At 42.7% G+C, this 12,023-nt stretch overlaps 1 protein-coding gene across 5 annotated transcripts in view; it reads right to left on the bottom strand.

Annotated features, from left to right (window-relative positions):
- Positions 1 to 7,765: 7,765 nt before the first annotated feature.
- Positions 7,766 to 12,023, bottom strand: part of GAB3 (GRB2 associated binding protein 3) — a 118,744-nt gene continuing 114,486 nt past the window's right edge. For 4 of the 5 annotated variants that reach the window (XM_064277818.1, XM_003421752.4, XM_023540745.2 and 1 more), the window contains 2 exons: positions 11,531 to 11,647; positions 7,766 to 9,561 (listed from right to left, as the gene is read on the bottom strand). In XM_064277818.1, coding sequence (XP_064133888.1) covers positions 9,445 to 9,561; positions 11,531 to 11,647 — 234 coding nt within the window. In that variant the 3' untranslated portion in view covers positions 7,766 to 9,444. The remainder of the gene's footprint in view (positions 9,562 to 11,530; positions 11,648 to 12,023) is intronic. The other variant, XM_023540744.2, reaches the window with a different exon arrangement.

Below are 12,023 nucleotides of genomic sequence, written 5' to 3' on the forward strand. Positions count from 1 at the left end.
CTGTGTATTCCTGAAATCTTAGTATGATGCTTCCTGGGTCATTCAATATTTTGCCCATCCAAAAAAACGAAAATCAAACCCACTGCCGTCGAGTCGTTTCTGGCTCATAGCGACCCCATAGGACAGGGTAGAACTGCCCCATCGGGTTTCCAAGGAGGACCTGAGGATTCGAACTGCTGACCTTTTGCTTAGCAGCCGTAGCTCTGCAACCACTACCCCCACAGAATCCTTGAAAACTGCAACTCGAGGCTTGGCTTTTTTCTTTGGTTCTTTCCTCTAGAAGAATGCTGAGCCTTTTCTTCCCTTTTGGTTTTCTTTCTCCAGGTCTTTACACATTTCATTATACTACTTTACCTTGTCTTCTCATGCTGCCCTTTGAAACTTTCTGTTCGGACCTTTTACTTCATCCTTTCTTCCATTCGCTTTAGCTGCTCGATGCTCAAGAGCGAGTTTCAGAGTCTCCTGTGACATCCATCTTGGTCTTTCCTTTCTTTCCTGTCTTTTCAGTGACCTCTTGCTTTCTTCATGTATGATGTCCTTGGTGTCATCCCACAACTCGTCTGATCTTTTGTCATCAGTGGTCAATGCGTCAAATCTATTCCTGAGATGGTCTCCAAATTCAGGTGGGATATACTCAAGGTTGTATTTTGGCTCTCGTGGACTTGTTTTAATTCTCTTCAACTTCAGCTTAAACTTGTGTATGAGCCGTTGATCGTCTGTTCCACAGTCGGTCCTGGACCTTGTTCTGTCTGATGATCTTTTCCATTGTCTATTTCCACAGATGTAGTCGATTTGAATCTTGTGTTTTCTGATCTGGTGAGTTCCGTGTGTATAGTCACTGTTTAATGTTGTTGACAAAAAGGCATTTGCGATGAATAGGTCATTGGTCTTGAAAAATTCTATCACTTTATCTCTGTTGTCGTTTCTATCACCAAGGCCATATTTTCCAACTGAGGATCCCTCTTCTTTGTTTCCAACTTTCACATGCCAATCACCAGGAATGATCAATGTGTCTCGATTGCATGTTTGATCAATTTCAGGCTGCAGAAGTTGGTAAAAGTCTTCAATTTCTTCATCTTTGACCTTAGTGCTTAGTGTGTAAATTTGAATAATAGTCATATTAACTGGTTGTCCTCGTAGGCGTATGGCTATTATCCTGTCACTGACAGCATTGTGCCTCAGGATAGATCTCAAAATGTTCTTTTTGATGATGAACGTGACGCCATTCCTCTTCGTTGTCATTCCCGGCACAGTAGACCATATGATTGTCCGATTCAAAATGGCCCATACCAGTCCATTTCAGCTCACTAATGCCTAGGATATGGATGTCTATGCCTTCCATTTCATTATTGATGACTTCCAATTTTCCTAGATTCTTCCTTCATACATTCCACGTTCTGATTATTAGTGGATGTTTGCAGCTGTTTCTTTTCATTTTGAGTCGTGCCACATCAGCAAATGAAGGTCCCTAAAGCTTGACTCCATCCACATCATTAAGGTCGGCTCTCCTTTGAGGAGGCAGCTCTTCCACAGTTATATTTTGAGTGCCTTCCCGCTCGAGGGGCTGATCTTCCAGCACTGTATCAGACAATGTTCCTTTGCTGTTCATAAGGTTTTCACTGGCCAATATTTTCAGACGTAGACTGCCGGGTCCTTCTTCCTAGCCTGTCTTGTTCTGGAAGCTCCACTGAAACTTGTCCACCATGGGTGACCCCGCTGGTATTTGAAATAACAGTGGCATAGCTGCCAGCATCATAGCAACACCCAAGCCACCGCAGTACAACAGACTGACAAATTAACAGACAGCTGCTGAAATAAAACCATAAAAAGCATTAGAAGATAATACAAGAAAACTTTTTATTATCTTGGCTGGGGCTAGATCTTCAGAAGCAAAGCCCAAAAGACAGAAGCAATAAAGGAAATATTTCCTTTGATAATTCAGTTCAGTTTGACAAATATTTATGGGTCACATGCTGTGTAAGAGGTACTCTTATAGGTGCTGCAGGTCCATTGGTGAGTGAAACAAAGGTCTCTTTTTGTTAAGGAGCTTACATTCTCGCAGGATGTGGTGGGCACTGCTGGTGCTCCGCCCAAATCCTCCTATGGGATCCCTTTCACTGTTGTGCAGCCCCCTTTCTAGCGTAAATGTACTTTTGCTTCCAACAGCCCACACCCATGTCTCTTTTTCAGAGGCTCGACCCTCAGGCTACTGGAGCTGTTATGCCTGAAAGAGCAGAGTTGGCAGTGTGCTGGGACTGCTTTCTCTGCTCACCCCCCAGGCAGCCCTTAGTCAATGACTACCTAATGGGAACTGGAGGGTGGGTGGGTTTCAGAATTATGGCATCCCAGCTCCTTTACCTCAGGTTGGGACAAACTCTAAGTGGAAACTTACAGCCCAGAGTTCCCCTGTGGGGATCTGGCTGAATCTTTCCTCCTCTTCAAGGATTTGCCTGAGATCACACCTTTGCTTGGTTTCTTCCCCTTTGCTTTCCTGCTTCCTCCACTGTCCTGGTCTCTGTGCCTGCCTTTAGGGAATTCAATTGTAGAGAGTATTTTCGAAAAATGGCTGAAACAAGATTTCCTGTCCCACTAGCTCTTCCAGAACCTTTCCACTCTTCCGCTGTCTTAGTCCTCTAGTGCTGCTGTAACAGAAATACCACAAGTGGATGGCTTTTTTTCTTCTTGTACTTTTTTTTAAAAAGAATTTTATTATGCTTTAAGTGAAAGTTTACAAATCAAGTCAGTCTTTCATACAGATATTTATATACACCTTGCTATATACTCCTCTCCCACGTGTCTGTCAGTTTGTTGTACTGTGGAGGATTGAATGTTGCTGTGCGATGCTGGAAGCTATGCCACCGGTATTCAGATACCAGCAGGGTCACCCATGGAGGACAGGTTTCAGCTGAGCTTCCAGACTAAGACAGACTAGGAAGAAGGATCCAGCAGTCTACTTCTGAAAAGCAATAGCCAGTGAAATTCTTATGAATAGCAGTGGAACGTGGTCTGATACCGTGCTGGAAGATGACCCCCCAGGTTGGAAGGCACTCAAAAGACAATTGGGGAAGAGCTGCCTCCTCAAAGTAGAGTTGACCTTAAGGACGTGGATGGAGTAAAGCTTTCGGGCCCTTCATTTGCTGATGTGGCACGACTCAAAATGAGAAGAAACAGCTACAAACATCCATTAATAATTGGAACCTGGAATGTACGAAGTATGAATCTAGGAAAATTGGAAATCATCAAAAATGAAATGGAACACATAAACATCGATATCCTAGGCATTAGTGAGTTGAAATGGACTGCTGTTGACCATTTTGAATCAGATAATCATACAGTCTACTATGCTGGGATTGAGAACTTGAAGAGTAGTGGTGTTGCATTCATTGTCAAAAAGAACATTTCAAGATCTATCCTGAAGTACAATGCTGTCAGTGATAGGATAATATCCATATGCCTACAAGGAAGACCAGTTTTTTTTTTACAAGGAAGACCAGTTAATACGACTATTATTCAAATTTACACACCAACCACTAAGGCCAAAGATGAAGAAATAGAAGATTTTTATCAGCTGCTGCAGTCTGAAACTGATCGAACATGCAATCAGGATGCATTGATAATCACTGGTGACGGGAATGCAAAAGTTGGAAACAAAGAAGGATCGGTATTTGGAAAATATGGCCTTGGTGATAGAAACAATGCCGGAGGTCGAATGATAGAATTTTGCAAGACCAACGACTTCTTCATTGCAAATACCTTCTTTCGCCAACGTAACCGGCGACTATACACATGGACCTCGCCAGATGGAACACACAGGAATCAAATTGACTACATCTGTGGAAAGAGACGATGGAAAAGCTCACTATCATCAGTCAGAACAAGGCCAGGGGCCGACTGTGGAACAGACCATCAATTGCTCATATGCAAGTTCAAGCTGAAACTGAAGAAAATCAAAGCAAGTCCATGAGAACCAAAATATGACCTTCAGTGTATCCCATCTGAATCTCGAGACTATCTCAAGAATAGATTTGATGCATTGAACACTAGTGACTGAAGACCAGATGAGTTGTGGAATGACATCAAGGACATTATACATGAAGAAAGCAAGACGTCATTGAAAAGACAGGAAAGAAAGAAAAGACCAAGATGGATGTCAGAGGAGGCTCTGAAACTTGTTAATGAACGTCGAGCAGCTAAAGCAAAACGAAGAAATGATGAAGTAAGAGAACTGAAGATTTCGAAGGGTGGCTCGAGAAGAAAAAGTATTATAATAACATGTGCAAAGAGCTGTACATGGAAAACCAAAAGGGAAGAACACGCTCGGCATTTCTCAAGCTGGAAGAACTGAAGAAAAAATTCAAGCCTTGAGTTGCAATAGTGAAGGATTCTATGGGGAAAATATTAAATGATGCAGGAAGCATCAAAAGAAGATGGAAGGAATACACAGTTATTACACCAAAAAGAATTAGTCGATGTTCAACCATTTCAAGAGGTGGCATATGATCAGGAGCCAATGGTACTGAAGGAAGAAGTCCAAGCTGCTCTGAAGGCATTGGTGAAAAACAAGGCTCCAGGAATTGATGGAATATCCATTGAGATGTTTCAACAAACAGATGCAGCACTGGAGGTGCTCACTCGTCTATGCCAAGAAATATGGAAGACAGCTTCCTGGCCAACTGATTGGAAGAGGTCCATATTTATGCCTATTCCCAAGAAAGGTGATCCAACCGAATGTGGAAATTATAGAACAATATCATTAATATCGCACGCAAGCAAAATTTTGCTGAAGATCATTCAAAAATGGCTGCAGCGGTGTATCGACAGGGGACTGCCAGAAATTCAGGCCGGTTTCAGAAGAGGACGTCAAGCGGGGATATCATTGCTGATGTCAGATGGCTCCTGGCTGAAAGCAGAGAATACCAGAAGGATGTTTACCTGTGTTCTATTGACTATACAAAGGCATTTGACTACGTGGATCATAACAAATTATGGATAACATTGTGAAGAATGAGAATTCCAGAACCCTTAACTGTGCTCATGAGGAACCTTTACATATATCAAGAGGCAGCTGTTCAGACAGAACAAGGGGATACTGATTGGTTTAAAGTCAGCAAAGGTGGGGGCCAGGGTTGTATTCTTTCACCATACCTATTCTATCTGTATGCCGAGTAAATAGCCCGAGAAGTTGGACTATATGAAGAAGAGCAGGGCATCAGGATTGGAGGAGGACTCATTAACAACCTGCGTTATGCAGATGACACAACCTTGTTTGCCAAAAGTGAAAAGGACTTGAAGCACTTACTGATGAAGATAAAAGACCACAGCTTTCAGTATGGGTTGCACCTCAACATAAAGAAAACAAAAATCCTCACAACTGGACCAATAAGCAACGTCATGATAAACGGAGAAAAGATTGAAGTTGTCAAGATTTCATTTTACTTGGCTCCACAATCAACAGCCACAGAAGCAGCAGCCAAGAAATCAAACGACGCATTGCAGTGAGTAAATCTGCTGCAAAGGACCTCTTTAAAATTTTGAAAAGCAAAGATGTCACCTTGAAGACTAAGGTGCCCCTGACCCAAGCCATGATATTTTCAATCGCATCATATTCATGTGAAAGCTGGACAATGAATAAGGAAGACCGAAGAAGAATTGATGCCTTTGAATTGTGGTGTTGGCGAAGAATATTGAATATACCATGGACTGCCAAAAGAACGAACAAATCTATCTTGGAAGAAGCACAACCAGAATGCTCCTTAGAAGCAAGGATCGTGAGACTGCGTGTTACCTACTTTGGACATGTTGTCAGGAGGGATCAGTCCCTGGAGAAGGACATCATGCTTGGCAAAGTACAGGGTCAGCGGAAAAGAGGAAGACCCTCAACGAGGTGGATTGACATAGTGGCTGCAACAATGAGCTGAAGAGTAACAACGATTATAAGGATGGCGCAGGACCCGGTAGTGTTTCGTTCTGTTGTGCATAGGGTCGCTATGAGTCGGAGCCCACTCCATGGCACCTAACAACAACATATACTCCCAGTTGCTCTTCCCCGAATGATACAGCACACTCCTTCTCTCCGTCCTCTATTTTTGTGTCCATTTGGCCAGCTTCTGACCCCCTCTGCCCTCTCATCTCCCCTCCAGGCAGGAGGTGCCCACATAGTCTCATGTCTACTTGATCCAAGAAGCTCACTCCTCACCAGTATCATTTTCTATCCCACAGTCCAGTCCAATCCCTCTCTGAAGAGTTGGCTTTGGGAATGGCTCCAGTCTTGGGCTAACAGAAAGCCTGGGGACCACGACCTCTGACTCCATGCACTTAACAACAACATTGTTCTTGTCAATGGTGTTTTGTTCACCTTTGCTAGTTATTGCTTTTGTTTATAAAGATTACTGATTTTTGTATATCAGCTGTGTATCAGGCCTCTTTACTGAATTCTCTTATCATTTGTAATAGTTTTCCAATTGGATTCTGTTTTTTCCAGGTAAACACTTAAATCTCCCAAAATGATGATCCATTTACCTTCCGTTTTTTGATTTTTGTACTTGTCTTCTACTTGTCTGACTTTATTGTTTACGTCTAGAATAAAATTAAATTATAGTGGTGATAAAGATATATTTGCCCTGTTCCAGACTTTAACAGGGATGCTTCTATTGTTATTCTCACTAAACATGGTGTTGTTTCTATTGAATATTGTAACTTAAAACAAATTACAGGGAGCTTAAGTCATTATTCCTCTTGATAAAACTTTTATTAGTGCCAAAATGCAAATCATAAAAACAAAATGAGCTTTTTAAAAAATCAGTGCCATTATGGGTACAGAGATGATGCAAAGTGGGTCTATGGAAGCCTTTTTGAGGAGAGAGTCAGGCCTAAAGAGAACCTCCAGTCTGGCCTTGATTTCTGCTTCTCAGTGAAGTGGCTTGTGCAGTGACTCCTACTGGTTCACTTGGTGCCATTATTACAGCCAGGCTGGGTGCTGGGTGTCCAGGTTCCTCCCTTCCCAACCACAGCTTAATTCCCAAAGGTCTCTGGCTTATGGCCTTTGGGTCTTGCAAACTTGAGACACTTCAGTCCCTCCTCCTGCACTGCACAGCCCCTGACCTGGAGGAATTTCCCAACAAATTGAAACAGAAATGAATGACAGAGAACAATATGCGATTTAATTACAGTATTGCCCTGGTTGGTTGATTTCCAAATCTTTTAGGAAGATATATACTGTACAGCGTACAGACATGTCCTGTGTCCTGGGCTCAGAATGGTATTTGGGATGACTTCTATAAAAAACCATCAGGCTCTTCGTCATAAACATAGCCCTCTATTACACACCAATTGTTTCTGCCGGAAAACAAGGTTTGTCCAGCATCGTTTGGATTTATGATGCTTTTTTCAGGAACATATGCTGCTGTAAGCGCAAAAGTTATCTGTCTTTTGTTTCCCTGAATTGTTACATTTTTGCTTAGCTATCCATTAGCAGTTTTATCAAAGCAGGACATGATCACATGACACCCTAGAAATGAGCATAAGGTCACCTTTTTTTTTTTAATTCCTACACCTTATCACCATCCATACCTTTGAACTGTGGTGGGAACTAGGTAGCCCCTATTCAGAGCATTCCTAGTTTTAACTGATTACTCCTAAACAGGTCATGCCACTCAAGTGTGTATTACTTCATGCAGTAAATACATTTCTGGAAATGTTTTGTAGAATAAGATTTTTTTTTTGGTCAATTGAATGACCTTTCACTATTGATATAATTTCAACTATATTTTCTTTTCTGATCTATCTTCAGTCTGGTATGATTCTTGATCCTCAGGCATACAACTCTTCTACACCAGCCTCAGCCAGGTAACCTATGCACATGTGCCCCGAACAAGGGGGAGCTATGAGTTATTTGAATTGGCAGTCTAGAGGCCCAAGTTCTTGCCTGAGACTCCGTGACTCTTTGCAGGTGACCTGGGCCCGCCCACGCATCTGCATGTGAAGCTGATCACAGGGCAGGGACCCCTCTTGGTACTCTGTCCAGGTTCACTAAGGACTCCGAACTCATTTAGTGTACTTCGCAAGTCGTCCGTTCTTTGCCTGAGGAGGAGAATGGTGTCTTCACAGCCTGCTACTTTGAAAATCAGAATTACTTTGCTATTTACTCCCCTTTGGGGCAGTTAGAAACCGTAAAACCTTGCAGCAAAGCCTACAACTGCCCCACTACCCTGATAATCATAGTCCTGCCCACCTATTTGATCCACTCTTGTCAAAGGGAATGGCAGACAAGTCTCTGCTTAATCAGAGTTGTTCAGGTATGTCTTCTGGCTTTAGGTACTCAGAAGGATGTAGAAGGGCCAGTAAGTCAAACCTTGTGCTCAACTGAGACTGTCATTTTGGGGCCCATGACCACAGGTCCTTGTAAAGGAAGGGATCACATGGTGGCATCATTACAAAGCAGGAGGGTTTGTACTCTCAGGACCTAGTAATCTCTAAAGCAGAAGTGAAAATGTGTAAGAAAAGCTGAGAAAGAAACTCATTCTTTTTCTGATCATTTCTTATTATCACACAAAAGCCAGGGTCCATAATGGGATAGCCAGGGATGATTTATATCACTCCCCAAGGTGGCAAAAATTATTCTGCCGGTGTTAGCCAGCTCACAGGGAGGTACGCTTCATAGGGGCAGCTGAGATGATGCCTGAGAAAGCACATTGGGAAGGGGCTAACAGCAATGGAATACTGTGCTCCAGGTACCTGTTCAACCACGGAATTCTTAGAGCCACCAGGGTCATTTGATATGCTTAGCACAGAGCCTGGGACTCACTGCCGTTACCTTGAATTCTCTTTGTCTGCTGGAGTCTTTGGACTAAGGAGTACAAGTTTTGCCACCAGTGTGACCATCGCTGTGCCTTCAGGGGCTGGGACAAGATGGCCTCAGGGGCCCCACTAGCTAGGGTAATTCAGGATTCCAAATGTAAACACAGGAGAGGGGTCAGAATGCCAGTTATTGGAGCAAAATGATGTCATTCTGTTGGTACCAATACTGGCTCCAATCTTCTCTCCAATTACTCCATTGGAGCGCTTTTAACAAGACTCTAGGAAAAATGTTCTCTTAAGGCTTGTTTTTATTGTTTCTACACTTCCTGAATGAATGGAATCTCAATCTCTGACTCGTAGGACTGCAGAGTCAAGGCCAAGGATCTGTGAAGGACAGTGTAGCTGGAGAAGGAAACCGCTGCAACAGGTTCAGGCTGAAGGGCTGGACACCCACAGACCACCCTCTGAGAGGAAAGTGCTCCCATCTGTTCTCCATTAAAGCATACAAACAAGTCCCCTTTCCTCAAGGTTCTCATCAAGACCACTGGAATCACCCATTCTCTTTTGGTTTTGACCCGTGTCGATCACCAGTTTGGGTCTCGTGCAAAAACTCATCTCCAGCCCCAAACTCCCCCAAATGCACATCCCTCACACTTTTGATTGCCTCTCATCAGTCCATTCCTGCTTGGTGCTTTGGAGAGCTTGTGTCTTCTGTTCATCCACTTGGACATAGTCTACTCTTTGCTCTTCGGAAAGAAAGAGTTTCTGCAAAGCGAGAACAAAAGGGTTTTCAGAACACCTAATAAAACATTCAGGAAAATGTCTGCCCTTCAACTTCGCTATAGCCATTTGACTTGCTTTCACCAATATAATGTGAGTGGAAGTAATGTGTGCCAATCCTATGGAAAAAAGACGCATGACATAATTCTGCAATCTCTCCTTTCCCTCTGCTTCAAGACCAGCTTGCCTCAGATGATGGCTGCTCCTTCCGAGTGCTGGGGCCCTGGATGGAAGATGACCTGGAGCAGAACTTCCCAGCCTGCAATGGGCAGTACATGAGCCAAATCTGAAAAAAATCTTTGTGGCTGTAAGTCACTGAGAACTGGGGGTTGTTTGTTTTGACTGCATAGCCTAGCAAAACTGACTAATGTACTTTTTGTACTTGCTCATCCCACCCTTCTGACCAGGCTTTCTGGAATGACATTAAAGGTGAAGGAGAAGTAGGAGTTCATTCACCAAGAGAGATGTTTTCCAATACATGTATAATTTTTTTAATGGAATCATACATTATATTCTGTGAATTGCATTTGTCACCAAACGATACACTGTTGGGCACAATTTTGATTATGACCATTCCCAGCTCAAAAATATTTAGTTGTTGTCTACTGCTGACCATGCGTCGACTGTGCAGTGACCCTAGTTAATGATTGTGATTGCTTACATGTATTAACTTATTTAATCCTCACAACAGCCCTTAGAGGTAGGTGTTATTATTTCTTATTCCCACTTTACAGAGAATACTACCCAAAGGCGTTAGAACTGCCCAACCTGGCATTTGAGGTCCTTCACTACATAGCCACTTTCAACTTGGGACTCCTTTCACCATTCCCAAACTCTTGCCAAATTGGGTTATGAATTTTTCCCTGAGCCGATCCTTCTTCTGCCTTTAGTGCCCTTTACTCCACCCTCATCTCTGCCTGAGAAAATTTTCTATAAACTTTGCAGTCCAAAATTTGAAGAAGAGGAATATAACATATACATAGATATACACAAAAAAATATCCTAGAGGACAGAATTGCTGGGCTGAGGGCTGTGGGGACCATGGTCTTGGGGAACATCTAGCTCAACTGACATAACATTGTTTATAAAAATATGTTCTACATTCTACTTTGGTGAGTAGTGTCTGGGGTCTTAAAAGCTTGTGAGCGGCCATATAGGGTACTCCACTGGTCTCACTCCTTCGGGAGCAAGGAAGAATGAAGAAAACTAAAGATACAAGGGAAAGACTGGTCTGCAGGACTAATGGACCACATCTACCACAGCCTCCACCAGACTGAGTCTAGTACAACTAGATGGTGCCCGGATACCACCACTGACTGCTCTGACAGGGTTCACAATAGAAGGTCCTGGACAGAGCTAGAGAACAATGTAGAACAAAATCCTAACTCAAAAAGAAAGACCAGACTTGCTGGTCTGACAGAGACTAGAGAAACCTGAGAGTATGGCCCCTGGACACCCTTTCAGCTCAGTAATGAAGACACTCCTGAGCTTCACCCTTCAGCCAGAGAATGGACAGGCCCATAAAACAAAATGAGACTAAAGGGGCACACCAGCCCTGGGGCAAAGACTAGAAGGCAGGAGGGGACAGGAAAGCTGATAATAGGGAACCCAAGGTTGAGAATGCAGAGTATTGACATGTTGTGGGGTTGTTAACCAATGTCATAAAACAATACGTGTACTAACTGTTTAATGAGAAACTAGTTTGCTCTATAAACCTACATCTAAAGTACAATAAAAAAAAAACACCCTAGAAGGAAATATGCCAGAATATCCTTCTCTCTGAGTTTTTTTTTTTTTTTTCTGAGTGGCAGGATTATAGCTGATTTTAATATTCTTCATGATACATGGCTGCATTTTCAAGATCTTCTCAAGAGAACATGCATGGCTGGCTTCAAAACTCAGAAAAATCTCAACAAATATAATTACCTAGGAATTCTCAGACACAAAGCCATACCTTCTGTACAGGAGCTGGTGATGTTGAGTTAAAGTCCAGAGCTAAATAATCCAGGCTGAATTGCTTTGTCCAAGTCAAAGCACCACTGCTCAGGGAACTGGCTTGTCTGTGCTCCTGCTAGGAAGCAACACCACAGGACTTCAGTTAATAGCTTCTAACTCAGCTGCACCAGGGAAGAATGAGTTGTTGAGCAGCTGCCATCAGATCACAATTGACTGGTCGAATGACAGCTCAGGAGATCACACAGGACATGTGATCAAGAGCTGGAATTTTTAATACAATATAGCCAATTCAGCCTTCACTATGAAATCATGCCATTATTCACCATGGAAACAATTTGCCAAGATTTCTTCAAAAATGTTCTTTCTTTTTTTGGATCAGACAGACACAATTGTGCTGTTGAGATTAGATCTTAGAAATATCAACTACTTATTGACGTTCTAGCAAAGGCATCACAAATGTATGTACAAAGAGTTTTAACATATGTGCAACA

The sequence above is a fragment of the Loxodonta africana genome, chromosome X (genome assembly GCF_030014295.1).
Source record: "Loxodonta africana isolate mLoxAfr1 chromosome X, mLoxAfr1.hap2, whole genome shotgun sequence".
NCBI classification, from domain to species: Eukaryota; Metazoa; Chordata; class Mammalia; order Proboscidea; family Elephantidae; genus Loxodonta; species Loxodonta africana.